General features: G+C 33.6%; 1 protein-coding gene across 11 annotated transcripts; it reads left to right on the forward strand.

The window, feature by feature from the left end:
• Window positions 1-1,207: 1,207 nt before the first annotated feature.
• Window positions 1,208-22,533, forward strand: LOC411248 (contactin-associated protein-like 3). Of its 11 annotated transcripts, none has more exons than XM_026442069.1 (29): window positions 1,208-1,788; window positions 7,188-7,522; window positions 7,836-7,990; window positions 8,106-8,209; window positions 8,847-9,202; window positions 9,508-9,676; window positions 9,764-9,879; window positions 10,181-10,287; window positions 10,366-10,711; window positions 11,021-11,298; window positions 11,787-12,027; window positions 12,090-12,320; window positions 12,440-12,847; window positions 13,128-13,328; window positions 13,515-13,908; window positions 14,380-14,627; window positions 14,722-15,000; window positions 15,102-15,298; window positions 15,361-15,658; window positions 16,434-16,584; window positions 16,728-16,893; window positions 16,957-17,107; window positions 17,312-17,493; window positions 17,931-18,351; window positions 18,466-18,545; window positions 19,455-19,622; window positions 20,566-20,663; window positions 21,515-21,569; window positions 22,027-22,533. In XM_026442069.1, exons 2-27 carry the CDS (start codon window positions 7,201-7,203, stop codon window positions 20,659-20,661), a joined length of 5,865 nt encoding a protein of 1,954 aa, XP_026297854.1. In that variant the 5' UTR covers window positions 1,208-1,788; window positions 7,188-7,200; the 3' UTR covers window positions 20,662-20,663; window positions 21,515-21,569; window positions 22,027-22,533. The 11 variants fall into 11 exon arrangements, with proteins under 11 accessions (XP_026297854.1, XP_026297858.1, XP_026297856.1 ...); XM_026442073.1 differs by having other exon boundaries at window positions 1,208-1,498; XM_026442071.1 differs by lacking the exon at window positions 1,208-1,788 and adding an exon at window positions 3,697-4,997.
• Window positions 22,534-22,685: the final 152 nt, after the last annotated feature.

The raw sequence follows: 22,685 nt of genomic DNA on the forward strand, positions 1-22,685 counted from the left end.
TTAAACGATCTACCAACACACACACACACACACACACATATATATATATATATATTCGTTGCATATGTTTTGCGTAAAAAATTGTACAAGGACTGTTGCACCATTACGTATATTTTTATCATTTACATTAACATCATTTAGAAAAATAAATCATTCCCTCGTTGAACAAGTAACTCGTCACAGTTACACCATCATTACTTGTCATAAAATACTTTTCTTAACATAATTCATCCTTTTATATTTCCCTCACGAGACACTATCCACTTAATTTAAAACGAAATGTAAATGGAAAACGCAGAAATTCCTTCGATATAGAATTGCAAGGTATTTCTTCTTATCGAGCTATTGGTAAACAACAAGGTTATAAAGTCACGAGTAATACGTGACAGCTATCAAACACCGTTAATTTTACTACAAATTACAGTTAAGTAATTTCAATATGTATATATATACATATATATAAATATATATACCGGACTAAATAGCAGTTTCGCGATGTGCAGCTAAATGAAACACCGTATAATATGTAGGTCGAACATTTTAACAATAATTATCGAATAATGATCACCCGTCGTTTATTAAACGGCCGCTAAACATGTTAAATCGACGAATTTAGAGATTATAATAATCGTTAAAACGAAACGTTAATAATTGACTATTATGCGTTCAATTAAATGTGTCGACAAAATTGAAATTTAAAATTGAAACAGGATACGTTTATATATTATCGTATCTGTGTAATTATTTCACGAATTTTTACTCGTCAAATAAATTAATGATAAAACTTTCTTTAATGATAATGAAAAAATATAATAAAAAAAAAATTATCCCATAATTTAAATTCTTCTATTATGATTCTAAAATATTAAAATATTTAAACATCCAAAATTAAACTGATATCATGATGATAAATTGTTTTATTTCGTTACAACGTATATCACTTCTACCTATAACATTAAATTAATATATAAGAATAATCTGGTTTGTCTCTTGATGACCAGTAATTTCGTGGTCGATGACAAACATTTCTGATAACCAATTGAAGAGAGTTTCTCGAAGGAACTGACGAGTTAACAGGACACTTCCGAGACACCTTCTACAGAACTAGACCTCGTGATAGTACCCTCAATTGATACGCGGTTGGTTACGTGGGTGGAGGAAAAGCCTGTAGCACGGCGGCTTGGAGAATGAGTTAATGTGTCAGTCGTAAGCGCGATCCCGTCGCGTCGCGCACTTCGACAGACCGGTGATATATATATATATAGATATATACACGGTTTAAAAAAATTATATTCTTTCCTTCTCTCTAACAATTTCAACCGATAAACGTTTGATGAAGAGAAAAATTCGACTTCGACGATTACGAATTGTTTTTTTTTTTTTTTTTTTTGAAAACAAGTTATTGTTCGCTGGTGAATCATGATCAGTGTTTCTATTCATTTAAACTGTTCTTTTGACTTTTCGTGAAGATTTTATATGACTATGATTTTTGAAACGTGTAAGTAATTAGTGTAGATGCGGGGATAAATATTTGTAGAGATGTTGTAGTGATCGCGAAAGTTTGGGGATTATCTTCGAGAATTGGGATTGAAAGGAAGTAAGTGGTGCAATTTGTAAATTTGCGGAAGTACCCTATGTGCGCGAAGAAAATGATGGAAATTGATGATGGTAATTTTGGTAGAAAGGCGTAGGTTTCGCTTATTTTAATATATTTGAATTAATTTGAAATTTTAAAATATTATTCTCAAGATGTCAAGACTTTGAAGATATAATAAAATTTGGAATTCGGTAAGTTCTCGTGTGATGAAGTGTGGATGTAAAAAAATTTTTATTCAAAATTCAACGAGACAGATATTTTTGTTCTCCATAATTTTGACACTTTTTTTTTCAAAATGTAAAATACTGTTTTATTAAAAAAACGATATTTATCCCATATTAGATGGAACTTAATTTTAACAATATCAAATTTTTCATTGATATAAATTGAAAAACGATTAATTCTCGTTCTACGTTTCTTTTCAATTATAATTCTTTTTAATCTTCTTTCCTCAAATGTGAAACATACAGAAAGAACGAAATTAAAACTCAAAATATACAATAATCTTAATAACTTGAATAAAATTCTACAAAAATTTAATTTTAATCTCCGTTTAATTGTTCTGAACAAAAATAAAGAAATAAAGTAAAATCCAAAAAGATTTTCGATTCTCCTGTTCTTGAAGGTGGAAAAAAAAATAATAAAAAATAGAAAAACAAAGAAGAGGAACATTTTTGAAGCATGACGTACGCGGACTCGTGCTACTCGGTACACGGGCGTATTATTAATCACACCAATTAGAAGATCGTCTTTAAAGATTCAATTCAGTTAATAGAGCAGTCCATTTCTGAAAAAGAATCTGTGGCTAAGAAACAACAACTATAAAAATACAATACTATAAAACAAGTAAATAAATTTCTTTGAAGGAAAAGCAATTTTGATTTCATTCGTTAAAAGATTCGAAAAACTAACGTAAACAATTATCACAATCACGATAATTTCTTACTCATACAACCACAATTACCGGTTTCCTTCTGTCAACCTGTTGGATCATCTGTTCAGACCCGGCCATATAATTAACATATGTTTATGCAAATTAATATTTTGATAAATATCATTGAGGGATTGGATAAAAATTTTCATTTCATTTGTCATAAAATGAATAGCTTTCTTTTGGATACTTTTATACATTTATACATATTAACGTATATCAAATTTTATGTATAAATGCAATACTCTAATAATAAATAGCATAAAAATTATTCCACGTGCAATATATCTGTACAGATTTGTTGCATTCTTGCACTTTAAATTCTCTTTAAATGATGCACAAATTAATGTAGCAATAATTGTAAAAAATTTTCCTTGTGAAAGTATCCCTATGTGAAAAGTGTAAGGAATAATTTGTACATATAGTTTGAATCAACAACAATAGTTGGATCGAATTGATTCACCGTTGGATTCTGGCTAATTCATCCTTTTTCATTGATATGCACGGGCAACGCTCGGCACCTACGAGATAAACTTCCTTTATGTAAATTGAATCGTCTCCCTTCAAAGGATAAGATCGATGTAGCACCCTACGTGATTTCCGGTCATGCAACGGAGCCCCTCGTCTTAAATAAAATCGGTCCCAGGCGTGGAGATGGATTATGAGTAATGGATTGCTTTTCATTCGTGGAATCGAGACTGTATTCGAATATAGTGGCCACAGATCCGTGACCCGGATACATTAACCGATCTTAGGAGGGAGCATCGGTGACTGATACGCGCCGATTTTAATGAAACTTTGCACAATTGTTCATTGAATCCATCTATTTTTCTTTTCTTCCTCGTCTATTTTTCTTTATAGTTTAAGGAAAAAATTAATTTTTCGAATTTGAGAAATTAAATACGTCGAGTATAAATTTTGAAATCTTTGTTTTTGTTTTTATTTTTTTTTTTTTTGAATCTTAGTTAATTGTATATAAAAGAGGATGCTTGTTTCGTTTGACAGAATAATTCGAGTTAAAAAGAATTGATATTTACACTTAAATTCATATTAATCAAGAGTTTGAGAATTTTGTTGCATTGTTCTTTGTGGTTAAATGATAAAAATCTCGTTTCACTTGTTATACTCGAGCTTCTATCTTATAAAATTACAAATATATTACAAACATTGAATTTTATTTCATCTTGTTTACTATAAACTTTTCCACTTTATGAGTTTCGTTTGACAGAAAAAAAAAATCGAGGCAAAAGAGAATTAAAATTAAATAACGTAATTAAAAAATGTACAATAATACAGATTGTTCCGTGTACGACCCAATACGATATATCAGAGGAGGGATAAAAATAGTCATATCGCTTATTTGTAAGAGCTAAGATATATCGATTTGCTTTTAATAATTTTTAACTTAGCAGAGAGAGAAGTAGATCAGAGAAGTGGAATGACATAGTTACAAATTGAAACTCTTTCTCTTTCGTTCTCACTTCGTTTAATAAGTAATTTTTTTAATCCCATTGTCATCTCAATTTAACGATAAAAAATAACGAGTGATTATTAAGATTCAATAAATCGAGTTTTCATTTAACCACAACGAAAATATATTCCCTTACTCGAGATCGAAGGTTAACTCTTAATTACTTTCCCATTAATTAATCGAGGATTCAGGTAAAGAGAGAGAAAGAGAGAGAGAGAGAGAAGAAAAAAAACTCGAAATTTGATTGCTCATTACGTAAATGGAGAGGCAGCAATTTTCTTCTTTTCCACCGAGCTTTCGCTTTAAAACCCGCCCACTACAATGACCCACTCGCCAGTTTTGCTCGATATATCGATTTTCTAGGGACAACAGGAGGAGTGCCCGTGAAGAGCTTACTACCTTGCCACTTCAAAATAAGAAACGTCCGCCCTTATTTCGACGAAAACGTGATACACATTTTAACTCGAATTCGGACAAGAATCATTCTTTCCTTTGATTAAATCGTTGAAAAAATAAAACGTCTCAAATTTGAATGAATTGAATCTCAAAAAAAAATTCATCGTTACAACGAGTTTCTTTCGTACTGGAATATAATTGAAATTGACAAATATTTTCGATATTTAAATTTCTAAGTTTTAAGTAAGATCGAGATGATCTCCATTTTCCTCGAATCACTTCGAGGGTACGAGGAAGAAGTTTAGGGGTTAGAAGAGATAAAGGGGTTATGCGAAAAAGTGTCGGTGGTGACGGGATCGCAATGAAAGTCAATAAACCGTGATGAGTAAGAGAGAGTAACAGTCGGAGTGGTATTAATAAATTAGTGTCTAGTTGCTACAAGCAGCAGCAGCAGCGGCGGCGGCAGTAACAGGAGATGGTGGAATAACGGATAAAGAAAGAATAGGAAAATCGATGGAGAAGAGTGATGAGGACGAAGATGGAAAGTGGATATTCGATCTGGATTTTCTTTGAGAGTTTTCGAGCTTCTTAATCCCTTCAAGGTTCGATTTCACTAATGAATTTACGTTTTATACGCTAAAAAGATTCAAACGTATATTATTTTTTTTTAAATAATTCGTGAAAAAGATTGGAATTGTTGGAAAAATTTTTTACACTGTAAAAACCATGACTGTATGCTTTTCTTTGGAACCAAAAAAAAAATAAAGATTTAGAAGATAGATTGAGAAAGAATTGAACGAGAGAATTAATATCGATACACGAGAAATTTACTATGACTTATTACGTTAGAACACTGACTACGACAGCTCTTTATTCAATTTTAATGTTTGATCAATCTCAATTCGTTCGAGCATCCCAAATTTAATTCGATTACGGGCTCCATAATCTCGACTCAAGCTTGGAGCTGTTTCATAACCAATGTTCCATAACCACCTGTGAATGTTATGAATGTTATATAACAAAATACTATATATTGTAGAAAAAAAAATTCATCAGCAGTATGTACACAATTGTACCAGTTCAATTATTCTATTTAATATATTATTCGTATCGCACATGGTAACAGAATGACCCAGTTAAGTTTTGATCAAACTTTAGCCAGTATGTTTCATTGAACTATGAATAAAACAATGAATATTAAAACTATTTCCTGCAAAAAATAAGTGTGCTCGGATTTCGTCGAGTCTCGTTAACTTTCAATCAATTTTCAATCTCACGCAAAAAAAAAAAAAGAAAATTCTACACGATACCAAGATTCCCTCGAATTCGAATCCAAAATCCAAAATTCCAAGCTTTAGATTCTTCTTTGAACAGAACTGACTTATGCATTTTCAAACGCACAAGAATTCTCAAATAAATTCCGAATTCTGGCCAATTCAATCATCATTGTGATTAACTTTTCGATCGACCCTCGAAGAAAAAAAAAAATCTTTCGAACGAATGGAAAAGCTTTCTCGAAGCGAGAGGAGGAGGAGATCCCCGGCATAGGCCGGGATTCACGATGCCCACGAAGAAAGTGTGGCCGCGTAAGGGAGAGGGAGGGAGGGAAGAAGGTGGCGAGGTGGTGATCGAGAGGAGGAGACGTTTATCGTGGCCGAAGCGTGATGACGATCCGTGTGCACACGCGTGTCGTCCGTGTGGGATCGGATTGTCGGTGTGTCAGTGCGAAAGAAGACAATTGACTCGCAGCCGCCGTCGTGCTTGCCGGGGGCCTTCTGACGTCACATCCTGTCCTCTGGCTAGTCGCGATCTCGTTTGGACCACGGCACATCAAGGTACGCAGAAGGTTCGCGCGTCCTCAATGTTTGGACGCAGAAAACTGTCACAGACAGTCGTCTGGCACGTGATTTAGCAGCGGCGGCTCGCCACCAACCTTTGCACCAACCTATTTTTCCCTTCCGCGGGTTCAATATATATTGAAGCTCCTCATGGAAAAACTTGACGGATGATTGATATCCGTGGACGAGGACGAGACTGGAGATGGAGATGGTTGATATAAAAATTCGAGAGTGATTGTTTGTGATCAAAGGGAGGAGATGTGATTTAGATATAGAAGGTGAATATTAAAAACGGTGAATTGATAACGATGAGGAGAGGGGATTGTCAAGAAAGTGATTTAAAAGTTATTAGATCTCTCTTTTTTTTTTCTTTTTTTTTTTTTTGGTGCATCAAGTGTGAATAGAAGAGTGCAATTTGCGTCGATGGAATTTGAGATTCTTCTTCAGTTAGAGACTTGGGATTTTTTTCAAAAGAAAACTGGTGTCGTGATTTAACCTTTTGATAAAATTACGAGGAATTCGGAAGGACGGAAGTTGAAAAGGACGATTATCCTTTCATCTTGGAAGAGTTTTGAGAAGTCAGAGTTTTCGTAGTTCGATAGATTTAAGCAATTTCAGTATTGATAACATTTAACAGTTTCTCAAGTTTGTGGAACTATCCTTGCCGGTTTAAAAAACCAATCTTTCTTGGGATTTTTGAGAATTAGCTGTTTGTCAAAAATTGTGAAAAGATTAAAAACTTGATTATCTATCGATATTCTCCGTCGATATTTATCTCTTTACTTTCTTACATCTTTCGAATAATTTTGACGATACGATGAACGTAAAATAACGCCACGTTCTCTTTATTTAAAAAGAAAGAAAGAAAAAAAAAATCTCCGAGAATAGTAGCCGAAAATTCGGGAAGGAAATTTGAGAACGAAACATCAGAGGAAACGTTGGTTCATTTTTCAGCAAGGAAACAAGGATGATCGACCAGAAAAGATGGATCTTGAGGATCCTCGTTTTGGCAAACGTTCACGCCGCGTTCGCCTCGATCAACCTAACAGATTCATCGGAGATCGATCAATCGAACGAGATGGACTCGTTCACAACCACGAAGAGGACGTTTCTTGACAGGTGTCTGGTGAAGACCGAGCCAGGCCCGTGCAAACAGTACGTCACCAGGTGGACGTTCATCAAGACTGAGGGGAAATGCAAGACTTTCTCTTACGGCGGCTGCTTAGGGAACGAGAATCGTTTCAACTCGGAAGCCGAGTGTCTACATTATTGCGTGGGTGGCCCTGAACGTAAGGAGAATCAAATAAATTTTGTCACTCGTTCAATTTTCGTTTCATTATCGAATTAACATACGAAGAGAACATCGCGAGAAAATGGTGGAAAATCGAGATATTAGATCATGATATTTCTTTTGATTCGATTTCCGTTGAACGACGACAAGATAATCTCTATTAGATTTTTGAAAGATTCTTTGTAAAAATATCGTTTCTAAGATGAAAATTTAATAAAAAAAAAAAAAAAGAAAGAGAAATATTTTGTATATTTTTTATTTTATTTTTTTAATCTTGCCAATATCTTTATCTTGTTTTCGGATTTTCTTAGACACACTGCCTCATATGGTCACGAACGGGAACGTACTTGTAACGAGCACAGCAACCACGAACACACTGCCTTCTACCACCGCCATCACTTCACGGCCAACGTTTTCGCCACCAGAACCGACGAAACCGCCTGTACCAAAGTACAAACGAGGAAAGGTAAAATTTATTTCCTATGAATTATTTCCTCTCTCCTTAACTTAATGTATTTCAAATGTCGAGTAAGAAAAATTTATGAGATACGAGAGTTCACCCCAGAAAAATTGATCGACAGGAGCTCACCTTCATGGAATCTGGCTACGAGAAAACTTTTATGTTCGCCCAAAGCAACACGTTTATACAACTCGACGGTAGCGGTATAAAACCGTTTCAACTTCGGTAAGTAATCTTGACTTTACGCGAAAGGATTATTTCGAAACGAGGGAACGAGAGATATCAATCTGTCAAAAGAAAAGACGATGAAAATGGGGTAGGTTTTTTTTTCGCTTCAACATTGAAAAATGTTAACGTATTCAAAATTCGATCCTCGTTAAAACGAGGATAAAATTTGAAATTAAAAAAAGAAAAGAGAAAATATCAAATTTGACGAATGAAAAGGGATAAAGGAATGATAATAATATAATTGGAATACGAAGATTTTTCAAATCATTCTTCCAAGAATAAAAAAGAATAGATTAATGATTCTAATTTCCCAAAATAGATATTTTCTATAGAATTATTCCTATTATTTTCAACACATATTTATTTATTGTATTTTATAGAAAGATCAATTATTTTACTATTTAATCACTGACATTCTTCGTTAATAAATATCTTATCAATTTTCAAATAACTTTTCTTCCTTAAATAATAATGATTCCAGATATGATCAAGTCAAATCTAAAACCGAATTTCCCCTCCCCTTTTCCAAATAATTCAAAATATCCTAAATTAAATCCGAACATTCATTCCTTCGAACTTAATAATAAATTGAAGAAGAATCATGGACAGTTATAATCACGATTTCATTTTGCAGACTGTGTCGCGAGATATCGTTCAAATTTCGCACGAAATTACCCCACGGTTTGCTGGTGTATCACAGCGTGAAGGATCGGCCAGAGATCCGGTTAGACCCGTATGCTCTTTACGTGATCGTGGAGAAAGGGCAGCTGAAAGTGGTCCACGTGTTCGGGAAACGATCAACAAGCCTGACGGTAGGCGAGGGGTTGAACAGGGATGAATGGCACAGCGTTTTGGTGAGGATCGACGTCCACGGGGCGAAATTGATCGCCAGGGTGGACGATAAACAAGAAGAGACCACGCTTGAAGTCTTGGAACACGTGATCAATTATGGAGTGTCCGAGGAACTGGCGTCTGTCGTCCTTATTGGTGGTAAAATATACAACGACATATCTTCAAGTTTTTTAAGATGAATAGAATTTTAAAATTTCGAAAGGAGAATATAATGCCCCCCTTTTCGATGAATATTAAAATCCTTGAAATTCTTCCATGAATTGATACATTATCGAATCATATTTTTTGAATTTTCAAAATATCAATCGAGTTATAATTTCTATTCTTCTATTTATCACAAAGATATTAAGCAAAATATAATAAGGATCTGGTTGACTGGATTATCGACGAAGATAAAATGATGGAATTATTTTCCTTGTTATTTAATAATAAATTATTTTTAGGGTTGAGTTCCGAAGAAAGATTGCACGGCGTGAAATACATAATAGAATCATTCGTTGGCTGTATACGAGATATGGTTCTCAGCTCGGGCAAATCGGCCAGCGATTTGCTGCCCATTCAACCTCTGATTGCGACAAAACACGAAAACGTGAGAGAGGGTTGCATAGACAAGTAAGCAGATAATCTTTTAATAATTAAAGAGCGTTATGTTATTTTATAATATTACTTGTTTTCATTGATCGTACGATGAAATTTCAGATGTAGAACACGAGAAAATCTCTGTTTCATCTCGAGTCAATGCGTGAATCACTATAATAGTTTAACTTGCGATTGCTTTGGAACGAAGTATGAAGGAGAACGATGCGATGTATATAGTACGTAATCATTTCAATACAACAATATTTTTCTTCTAATAAAAAGGGACACACGTTTCATTCCGTATGAAAATTAATTGGGACAATTGGATTGAAAGAAAACTTGGAATTCTATAAAAAAAAAACTTTAACGATTTTAAAATTAATGTAGACAATTACTTTCCTTAGAATATATCTGTAACATCGATATAATGATTCAAAATTATATCCAATTTCTTATATATTTTCATATATATAAGAATTCCTGTCCAATCAATTTTCAAAATATAATAAAAAGATTAAACGTTCGAATGCATTCCAGCGGCCACGATCTTAACGTTAAGAGGTTCCTCGTACGTATCTTTCCGGGTTTACGACTGGAAGGACAGAGTTCACTCGTCCGTCAACAGGATAAGCCTTGCGTTCAAGGTATTTGATAAATCGATCGATTACGAATCATATTCTCGCCCGTGAACGATGAAATTAATTTTTATATTCGTTGGAAAGACGAAATGGGACGACTCGGCTCTGTTCTACGCTTCCGGGGAAATCGACGGTACGCCGCACTACGTGGCAGCCTCCATAGTGAACGGATCGGTGCACATCGAGTTGGATTTCGGCCACAATTCGAAGATCGCCACTGTACTCGGCGATTATATCACGTCGAATCATTGGAACAATCTGACGATATTCCACAACGGATCGTTGGTCTTCGTCAGCCTGGACGACGAGATTAAAGTGCTCGAGATACCCGGTGAAAATTATAATATGATCATCGATCCTGAGATCTACATAGGCGGTGGCCCGGAATTGTACAAGAAGAAGGGACTTTCGTCGCACAATAATTTCGCAGGTGAGAATAATAATAAATAATAATAATAATAATTAAAATTCGATCTTTCCATTTGTATTGGAATATAGATAAAAAAGTCGTTGAATTAATTAAAGCGTCTTTTTTAAAGACGTTACAATTTTCTTGGCGATAAAATTTCATGGAGATATTAACAAATGATAGATGCGTCGTCGATTTAAAAGAGAATTTCTAAAGGAAACATTTCTAAGGGAAACGTGAATCTATACATTTAATCTATACATTACCTCCCCTCACCCCCCTAAAACACGACTTTTTAAGATTGATGAAGATCAATTGAATCGGTTTCAGGCTCGCTGAAATACGTTTTCTTCAACGACAAGTCCATTATTTATGAGTTGAAACGTTCCAACCCCATGGTGCATTATATCGGTGTGCTCGAGCCCGAATACTACGAGGCGGATGTTGATGTGATTCCAATAACATATCCGTTCGCGACCAGCCACATTTGGTGGCCAATAGCGCGGACCGACTCCCTTAAATTGAACTTCGACTTCAAGAGTTCGAAGCCTGTGGCCGTGGTCGCGTCTGGGGACGTGAAATGCAATCGTAGCTTCGGTTACTGGGAGGTACGTTTCAACTTTGAGGAAATATTGGCTGCTCGAAAATAGCGGTCGAACGCCGACAGTAAATTTATGTAAATTTGAATAAACCTGATCGTCGAACAGAATAAATCGATATATTTTCCTTCGTTGGGAAGAAACAATCATTTTTCAATCGATTGAAATTATCGAAACTGTGTTAATCATCTTTGAATAACATACGATTCGTAGATATTTGTGAATCGTAATATACAACAAGATTTCTATCTTTTAATAATTTGTCGACGAATTAAAGAATTAATTAAATTCTAATAAATTCGAAAAACTTATTAATTGGACACATATCTTCAAATTTACGAATTTGCATTTAATAATTTTTCGACGAATCGAAGAATTAACTTAAATTCTAATAAATTCGAAAAACTTATTAATTGGACACATATCTTCAAATTTACGAATTTGCGTTCAAAGTTGAACATCTTTCAAATCCGATTATTCCAATTTTCGATGCACAGCTCCAACTGGTGAACGACGAAATCCGTTTTCAACTGATCCCGGTGTTGGGCGAAAACGTCACGGTCACGACTGCGGTGAAGTTCCCGCCTTACAACACGTCTTGGCACGCGGTCGAATTAAATTACACGAGAGGGGAGATCAGCGTTCTGGTGGATTATAGGAACAAGCAGAGCAAATTATTCTCGATGACGTTCGAGCTGGGCGACAAAGTTATCATAGGAAGTGGGAAGAACAACACGGGCAAGTTTCTCTCAAAAATCTCGCATGATAATAACGCGACAATAATATATATTCTATATCAGGTTTGGTCGGGTGTATGCGCGAGATACGGGTGAACGAGGAGAGGATAGAGCCTAGATACGTGATGAACACCGACAGAGTTATGGGTGAAGTAGCGTTGGACAATTGCCAATTCATCGATCCTTGCACCAGGCCCAACACTTGCGAGCATGGAGGCAAATGCTCGGTGAAAAAGGACGAGATCAGCTGCGATTGCACCGACACCGGTTACGTAGGGAAAAATTGTCATTTCAGTGAGTGAATTCGATCGAGAGATGTCATCTCGATAAGTAATTATTTACGAGTAAATTCTGGGAGGGGAATGAATTGAGAAGAATTGAAGAATCGTGATAAATTTTAACTTAAATTTCAGCTAAATTCAGAAAAACCTGCGAGGAATTGGCATTGTTAGGGTACACCCAGGACGATGTGTACAAAATCGACATCGACGGTAACGGTAGATTTCCTCCTGCCCTGGTGAAATGCGAGTTCCAATCCATCGAGAACTCGACGAAGACCATCGTGGAGCACAATTTGCCCTCGCAAGTCGACGTCAGATCGATCGCAGAATCTGATTTCTCGTTCAACATCAAGTACAGGCAATTCACCGCCGAGATGCTTCAAGAATTGATCTCGCACTCGTTGTATTGCAGCCAGTACGTCAAGTACGATTGCTACAAGGCGCCGTTGGAATTGCACAGCGCCACGTGGTTCCTTAACTCGAAGGGAACAACCGTGGATTACATTGGAAATGTGAACAGAGGATCTTGTCCTTGTGGAAGTGAGTAAAATCGAAGAGTTTAAGTCAAATGATGATAATTGAAATTATCATTCCGTTTTTATATCAAGATTTTAAAAGTATAAATTTGCCAAAATAATATTTAGAAATTTTATATTAAAAAGTGTTTAAAGAAATGATGAATTTGGAAAATATAATGATCAATAAAGATTCCAGTTGATCGATAATCAAATTGATTAGTAAAATCAAGGAATTTTGATTATATGCACAGTCTAGAATTAAATTAAATTATTCAAGGAATTGACAATCTGTTTGTGTTTAGTGAACAAGACATGCATTAATCCAAATTTAAGCTGCAATTGCGATTTCACCGGAAACGGGGATAAATGGCTTTCCGACGAGGGGTATTACGAAACACCGGATTCTTTGGGTATCACGGGAATGGTATTCTTGCAACAAAGGGATCTCGAGGAAGACGCACAAGGGCGAATTACCTTGGGTCCATTAGAGTGCGTCGAAACGAGTAAATAATATTTTTACCTAATACTCAAAATATTATAATTTATATAAATATCTAGCATTGTTTAAAAAATTAAATTCCTTGCAAACATTATTTTATCTTTTTAATATCTTTCAACTTAAAAAGTATTTAAATGAAGAAAATCCTAATATTGAAATGAATGATTAAAGTTGATTGATTTTTATACAGATACACAGAAGTACGTTGTAACATTCACCACTTCGCAATCATACATCGAAGTACCAGGTTGGAGAAAAGGTGATATAGCATTCAGTTTTCGAACGACTGGGGAGAAAGCTATCCTACTCTATCAACCGCCCATCAGAAACAATTATCCATCTTTCATGGTTGCTTTGACCTCGGAGTATCGGTTGACGTTTAATTTCACCCTGAGCACGGGTGTTATAAAGGGTATAGAGGTGGAGAGTAAAAGAAAATTGAACAACGGGGAATGGCAGAAGATATGGATCGATTATAACAATTATCACGTCAGATTAATGATCAACACCGATTCTCAAATGCTCGACCTCGAAGACAAGTTTGGACCGTTCGAGGGCTCTATGTTTATCGGTGGAGCCACTGCGTGAGTATTATTCTCAAAAATACGATACGATTAGGTGTAATACATTGTTATCGAATATTTTGATTTTGTCTTGGAAATTATTATCTTGAAAAATCAAAATCAAAGTAAAAATGTTATGGTTTTCAAAGGAAATATAAAATAAAATTTTAAACAGGAAATATTTATCGAATGAACGAAATATTAAATTTTAACTTAGGCATAGAATATTGTAAAATATTTCGAAGAATTATATATAAAATATAATAATAATATTTCGAAGAACTATATAAAAATAAAATAAATTTTAACAATGACACAAGATATTTTCAGAAATAGAAAATAACATAAATCAAATCATTGTAAAAAATGTTTAAGTTCTCATAAAGTAAAAGAAAAGAAAGAATGAAAATATGTAAAAGCTTGTTGCATAGATCATCACACGCGTGTCAAAAAAAACACGATAAAATCAGAAAGAAAAATTTTATCTCTCAGAGAACATTTGAGAACTTCTTCAGTTCAGCAAGGACTCATAGGCTGTTTTCGAGGTTTGGTCGTGAACGGAGAGATCCTGGACATTCACAGTTACATGTCTGTTCATTTGTCCGAGATCATCAAAGATTGCAAACCTTTTTGTCAACCGAACAAATGCCAGAACGGTGCAAGGTGCGTGGAATTGTGGAGCAACTACAAATGCGTCTGTGAGAACAAATGGGCCCATTTTGGCGACTATTGCGAGAATAGTAAGCCAATTCCAATTTCAACTACCTTTGATAAATTTCGCGATCGAAATAATTCCTTTCGTCCATTGAATTCTGCCTTTTTTTTTTTTTTTAGATATAAACAACGAGGCGTTGACATTTACCTCGCAAAGTGCTTTCCTGAAGAAGAATTACTTCGGCACGGACGAAAAGGACGAAGAAAAATCTCTGTTGAAGAATATACTGATGAAAAATATCCTAATCAATCTGAGAACATACGACACTTATTCCTCCATTTTGTACGCGAACGATAACTTGAACAACTTTGCCCATCTTTACATCTCGAATGGCACCAGTATAGTTTATCTGTTCAACGCTGGTAACGAGATTAAGAATATCACCGTGGAATATCCGGGTAATTAAAATATTTAAGAAAATTCAATGGAATTTTATGAATTCGATGATTCAATCTCAAATATAATAATTTTTCGACAAATATTTTTTGAAAATTTTCAGTGAACACAGGGATCTCGATCCAAATCGCGATCATTCGGAACGAGAGCTCGACCACGCTTCACGTGAACGAGTACAATTCTACGTTGAACGCCACGCTTGTATTACTGGACACGTATTCGAACAAACCTTGGATAAATCCGGAGAAAGAGGTGTTAGCTCCTCAGAGGCCGCCGGCCTCGCCCACCAGCTACTTCCAGGTGAGATATCATGAGTTTCAAATCGAATCGAATGATCAGCAATGATCAGCAATCTTATATAGGTGAATCTAGGGGGTTTCGATCCGGATGATTTGCTGAGAGTCGGCAAAGAGGACGTGCAAATTAAAGGGTACGTCGGCTGTCTTGGCGGACTAATGATTGGAGAATACGCGGTCAATTTGTCCAAGCTTGCAAACGAAGCTAATCACGAGGGTAACAAGGAAATACTTCCTAATTGCCAAACGAAATGCGATGCAATGCCTTGCAAGAATTTGGGGATCTGCACCGAGGATTTTGAGAGGCAGGAATCATTGTGCAATTGCGAGTTGACGTCGTATTTCGGGGAGCATTGCGCCGATGGTGAGATGTTTTAGTATTAATAATAATAAACTGGATTAACTGGAGTTTTCTTTTTTCAAAAGGCCATTAAATTTGTATAATTATTATTGGTACGTTAAATAATTTACTTATCTCAACTGTCTATTAAAATCTTATCTCGATCATTTTTCGCAAAGAGAATTTTTAAAAAAAGAATTTATTAAAAATAGATTCCAGTAAATATTATAATAATGGTATAAATGCATTTTGATTTTTAGAAACTTAATAGAAAGTATTTTGACTATAATTTATAGAGATATTACTGAAAATTGTTATTGTTGAGAAATAGAGTTTGGAAATTTTTAAACCTATTATTCAACAGATTTAATTTTATCTGTTTTTTCCTGACCTCGATAATAAATACCGGTATTATTAATAATTTTGAAAATATTTTGAAAATAATACGATTTTGGAACAATCTAGAAATTTCTTCTATTATTTTTTAGAAATACCTGTACCATTAAATAATCTTTAAACGATATGCATTTTAACCATTATTTATCTATCGAATTTTTATTTGTCCTTATCTGACTCAATAACAGATACTGTTACTGTTACTATGCTTACTGTTTTAATTTTTATTAAACTCTTTCTTCAAAATTATATAATTTTGAAACAATTCAGAAATTTCTCACAATGTTAAATATGATTTAAATAAACACAGATATTATCGACTTATCGTTAAATTTCTCCCCAAATTCGCGACCATTCTAACATTTCCCAGATACGATACCAAGGAATTTCTATTTTCTGTTAGAAAAAGGGGCAGACTTCAGTGGCGAGAGCGTCGTTCAACGGGAGTTCGATCTCGTTGGAAAAGTGAATCAAGTGAAAGTTCAACTCGCATTTTCGACCAACGAGCTACGACAACGTACCACAGCTCTTCTACTCTTACAGACAGAAAATAAGTAAGTTCTCCCTTCCTTCCTGTCTGAAAATTCATCGCTCGATTTCATCCGTTTACGAACGCACAAAAATTTCGAATCGCTTACCTCTCGAATCCCCTTTTCAAAAGCATTTCTTTTTTTTTTTTTTTCTTTCTCCCTTTCAGAAGAAGCTACTACCTGCTCGTTGCTTTAACGTCAGAGGGTCAATTGATCTTTGAGGAAGACAGAGAAGGATCCGCGTTCGGAGTGCGTTTAAACGATATAAATTTTTTGAACGGGGCCAGGCACAGCATTTACTACGTTCGAGACAATAGCACCGTCACGTTTCTGGTACGTCAAATGTAATAATTCGAGATTGCTCGAACATTCCTGCAATTTCTCCTTCGATTATAGATCGATCGTGAACCAGTGACACTGTTACCGATCCCAGCGTTGACTCTCGGGGAGGACGAGAGCCCCGGGGTGACCGAGATCCAACTAGGCGGTCTGAACACGACAGACTCGCGATTCAGCGCGTACAAGGGATACACCGGTTGTCTGAGCAGTGAGTTCCAAATCGTTAAAAATCGTCCGACGATTCGAAACAATCGAAAGAATTGCGAAGCGACGAAAAGAAAAAGAGACGAGATGGAAAAGAATTCGTCGACAGAGGAATGGCTCTAACAGAATACCATGTGTTTCTTATGTTAGACGAAACGATCGTCAGCCACGTTCCGATTACGAAATGACGGATACCCTCTTCTTGTAGACGTCGTGGTATCGATCAACGGGGGACCCGACATGAAGCCGCTCGAGGAGTATATGCTATTCACGAAACAGGGAAGCGAAACCGTGAGGGCGACGATGCCTGCCGGCGTCAGGAGCGCGCAGTGCGCCGTTTTCCACGTCCAACCGCACGGCCTTGACCCACCCAAGAACGATAGCAACGTGGTAAGCAATCCTTTCGAATTTTTCCCTTTCCGAATTTTTCGATCGAATTAACATTGAGATTCTCTTGCTACTTGTTGGATTTTTGTGAACAAATGACTCTCGACAATCCTCCTGCGAGATTACAATTTTCAAATCCTCTTAATAAGAATTCTGACAGAAACGATTCTTACGTAAAGAAAAATGTTCGATCTTTGCACGAAATTAAATTACTCACGTAGCCGAGAAACATTAGATTTTTATGAAGAATCTCCCTTATAAGTAATGCAAAAAGTAAGAAATTTAATATACTTATGACACGTGTAATGGATTGATAAATAAAGTGGAAATACATCACACCGTGACGAAACAAACTTTCAAAGTTTCGAGGGAAGGAAGAAGGAAGGAAAAGTTTTAAGAGAAAAAAATATGTAAGGGGCGGAAAAAACTTTGTGTCGAAGGGTGTCGACAAAGTGTGGGTGGAGGACCCCCCGGAGAGGATACCGTACAAATCGCAATACACGAACGCGACCCAGGAGGAGCAAGGTGCTGGTACTTACATCTTCATCGCGTTGTGTTGCGTATTCGTGACGGCGGTGATCGGTTGCATCTACGAGGTGTGGCGGAGCGCGAGGAAAGATCGGCGCCGAAGGCGCGCATCAGTCGCCTCCACGGTACCCGCGCCCGGATCCCAGAGATGGCAATCGCAACAGTACACGGATCCATTGACGGGTGGAGTGAAAACGGTCGGGTTCAAGAACGTGGCCGAGGACGAGAAAAGACCGAACGGCACGCACATGAAGGCCGCGGTCAAGGAATATAAACCGCTTGCCAACGCGGAGTCGAAAGAATTGATTAACGATAAAAGAGTTCATATCATAGGTAGGCTGATTTTGAAATATCGATCAATCAATTTAGTGGAAAATATATATATATATATAGATGTGTCGTTTGTGAAACGAGGATTCGAATTTATGATTATAATTTTTTTTATAGCAGATGAAGAACCAGAGAAGAAGGAGCTCCTAGGGGTAAATACAGGCATCATCACTAAATCTCCGAAACTGAATCCATTCGTAAAGATTTTTTCTTTTTTTTATAAAAATTATCTATATTTTAAGTTTGAAGTAAGCCTGCTGAATAGATCTTTCAAATTTTGCAAATTTATGATATCTATATACGAATTTAAGAAAGAGAACGATGATCGAATCGATGATTGAGTGTTTTAGTAATTTGATCGTTGTCTACTTTGCAGGCTCGCTTTTCAACCGATTTGAAACATTCGAAATAAATGAAAAATCCATTGATGAATAAAGTAGTAAACCAATTAGGAATATTTTCATGAAGAATAATTTATAAGGAAAAAAATTTTTATTTTGTTTAATTAATTAATTAATTGATTAATTTTGATAAGTTCAAGTATTAATTTAAAATGTACATATACAAGATGTTCACATTAACTATCATGAATTTCGTGAGATTATTAGAATACGAATTAAGATTTTTTATTCCTATACGACTATTTCCAAATTCATTTCGTCTCAAAACGATAGAGATATAAAAACGAACTCAATTTTTCATTTTCGCTTTATTCTCTCGCATAAAATCTATAGGATTGTACCATATTCAAATTATACACCCTTACAGATATTCTCTAAACATCGAATGTATAAAAGTAAAATCCAAAAAGTTAAGATATGATAAAATAAACTCAATTAAACCTAAATGCAGGATTGTACCAATGTATCCAAAATATACATCCTGAATATAGTGAAATTAAAATTAAGATTGAAATAAAAAAAATTAGAATAAAACAAACAGAATTGAAACAGAACAGAAACCACTAGAAATAACTATATAGATATATTTTGTGAACATCGAACGTATACGTATGAAAGATAAATTTAAAAGAATTAGAAAAAAAAAACAATTGAAACAATGAAAAATAAATTTTATTTCAACGTCTCAAATCGATCTACTTCCAGTCGATGGAAGATCTACAGGAGGAACCTGAATTGGAAGAATGCGAGGAAGAGGAACCAGATGAAGAAGATGAAGATGAAGATGAAGATAATCCCAAAGAACAAAATACAGACGAGGAGGAGATACATCAAAAAACAGAACGTACTGATGATAATGATTTTGTCAAATCGGTAAGAAAAACATCGAGAAGTTATTTCTTGAATAGATAGGTATATCTGTCCTTGAAATATGAATCATTTGATATAATATTGAAAGAAATAGCAAATCTATTTTTCTAAAGATCTCAAAGTACATATCATATCTGTATAATAATAAGTGAAAAATGTTCAGATTATTGATTTTGTTGAAGATCTAAAAATTGATAGAGCTTTAAAAAAATATTATAAATTTATGACTTTTATTTTAAAAAATATATATAAATTGATATATATTTAAATATTTAATATTCTTTAATTGAACTTTATAATGCCTAATAATAATTTTCTAAACAAAAGATTAAATCTATATAGCAATGTTCAAAATTTCAACAAAATCTGTAATTCAAAAATTTAGAAATTTTCTTATAAATCAAATTAAGAAATGGAAATTAAATTTTATTATTCTTTTCTCTTTTCTTTGTAATTTTTAAATTAATCAAATTGTCATTCAATTTTATTAAGAAAAATGTTTATTTCAAAGACAGATTCGATTTCACCATAAGCTATGTTCGAATTTTGTTGGATATATTCATTAATATTTTGATTGCGTAATACACCAATGTTATTCACATCCATTATCATCACACACATTTGTTATTTATCTTTGTCGGCTTTGTATGTATATCCCTCCTACACCTTTTTTTTATATACATATACATATATATATATACATAAATATAAATATGCAATATTGATTATGTTATACGAACGAATAAAACATCCTTAAAGAAATCAATTTTTCAAACGTTGTAACATCTCATTCCTCGTAAATCCATTAAATACATTCTCCCTACAAATCATTTCATTCCGATAAACCGATTAGGAAATCATCTCATAGAATCGATTCGAGAAATGCGAAGAGATAAAAGGGATCGGGATGCAACGAACAATAATCGAAAATATATGATACTTTCAGCCAGAAAATTCGTCTAGGATAAGTGTCGAAGAGAGTGTTGATTCCTTAAACAACAATCCGAAACACGATGAAACAAAAACGCAATACGAAGTTTAAAGGTATTCAGTATTATGGTATAGCTTGTTGCATCCTTTCTTCTTCTGATTAGCCATTTGCTTTTTGATTATAATGCAAATGTAATTTGCATTCATTTTGCAAAATATATAACGCGAATAATTTTAATAAAAAGGAGAAGTATAAAGATTTGAAAATAATAAAATATTAAAATATTATTTTGAATTATATAATGCGAATTACATTAGGATTATTATCACAGAATAAGAACATTAGTGCCATTAATTTGTTGTATTTCAAGTAATTATTTTATTGAAAATCATTGCATGATTCTGTATGATTAGTATAAAAAAATTGCCTTTTTCTGCTCTCCGTTTTTTATAGATATTAATTATCTACTCCTATATTAAAAATGAATGCTTTAAATAAAGAATTTTTTCTACATCTTTTTAGTAAAGTGAAAAATATAATTTGTTACAACTATAACAAAAAAGATATAACATAAATCAACTTTAATAAAATGGAAATATTTGAAGAAAATATTCAATTGTATGAATAAAATATTCATCAGTATTTTTCAATTACTTAGATAATACTAAGATAATAATAAAACTAAGAAATTAACTTAGGAATAGTATCAAATGAATATTAAAAAAAATTTGACTATATAAAGAATGCATCAATCAATATTGCATGAATTATAAATATGCAAAAAGAACCAATAGAATGTATTGCATTAAATGAATGCATGTTACATTAAAAAGTTATTGATTATAATTTCTATAACAACGTTCACTTTTTCCTAAACTTTCCTTGAAATGAAATCAAAATAATATTTTCACTATCTAACATTTTCAAATTGAAAATTACTTAAAATAAGTTTCATCTTATTTAGGAAAACATGCTAAATGGTATTGGACAACGATCAAGAATCGAAAATTTATTTTCAGGTCAGTATCATTTTAATTATTTGTGAAAAAGCATATTTTGTTATTAAATAATCTACCACTATTGCAATATCATTTTTATTTTATATTCTAAATTCGAATAATAATTAAAAAATACTATATATAGTTTAAATATCATAAGATAATAAGTGCAAAATTATTTTTAATAAATATATAACTTATTAATGCAAGATAAAAAAAATAATTAATATTTTATATAAAAAATTTACGTAATATTATAAATAATCAAAAAAATAATCAAATAAAGTAATCAAAAAAATTTATATTTTATATATAAATTTTATATATAAATTCTTTTATGTAAATTTATTAGAAGAACTTTTTCAATATATTTCATTAAATAAATTCAATTTCTCTATAATTAAATAGTTTTAATATTAATTTTTCAATATATTATTTATTTTAAGAATTTATATATAATCTATATATAATTTTTTAGATTCTGCAAGGCGTTACATTTACAATCTGCCATCTATCTATTTACCGGATCGAAGAATTTTTGGATATCCATTGAATTATCCTGATTTAGCGAAATATCAATCAAGAAATAGAAATTCTATTGAATCGGTATTATCTTTGGATTAGTGGATACTTTTCAAATTTAAACAATTTTTAATTTCGCGCCATGTTATGTGCGCACGCATCACAACTCTGAAGATAATGCGAAATAAAAGAATTTTAATGTACAACGATATACAATAACGAATCCTCGTTAAATATTTTATGATAGTTCTTAACTACGAAAAAAAATCTTTAATTTGTTTTAAAAATATGTAATACTTACTTATGCAAACGTAGATTAAGTCCATCGATGAAATATTTTCGTGAATTTTTCATGATTGATTGAACAACACATTGATTGAAGATATTCAGTATTTCAGCAAAATTGAAATAATTTACTGGAAAAAAAAATAATAAAATTATTTCTGATGGTCATACTCTTAAATAACGATTCCTACAAACATCTCCCTACATATATGTATGATATCAAATTTACATTATATTATAATACATACACATTAGAATATCAAAGAAGAATATATTTCTTTTTTATCTCACATTACACGATTGTTAAAAACACACAAGATAAATGTACAT

Source organism: Apis mellifera, linkage group LG8 (genome assembly GCF_003254395.2).
Source record: "Apis mellifera strain DH4 linkage group LG8, Amel_HAv3.1, whole genome shotgun sequence".
Classification (NCBI taxonomy): Eukaryota; Metazoa; Arthropoda; class Insecta; order Hymenoptera; family Apidae; genus Apis; species Apis mellifera.

Bases quoted from the DNA above. Each gene is read 5' to 3' on its own strand.
- LOC411248 (XM_026442069.1), top strand. From the start codon at position 7,201: ATGATCGACCAGAAAAGATGGATCTTGAGGATCCTCGTTTTGGCAAAC. The intron at 7,523-7,835 runs GTAAGGAGAATC...GGATTTTCTTAG, and splicing joins TTGCGTGGGTGGCCCTGAAC to ACACACTGCCTCATATGGTC. The intron at 15,299-15,360 runs GTGAGATATCAT...AATCTTATATAG, and splicing joins CGCCCACCAGCTACTTCCAG to GTGAATCTAGGGGGTTTCGA.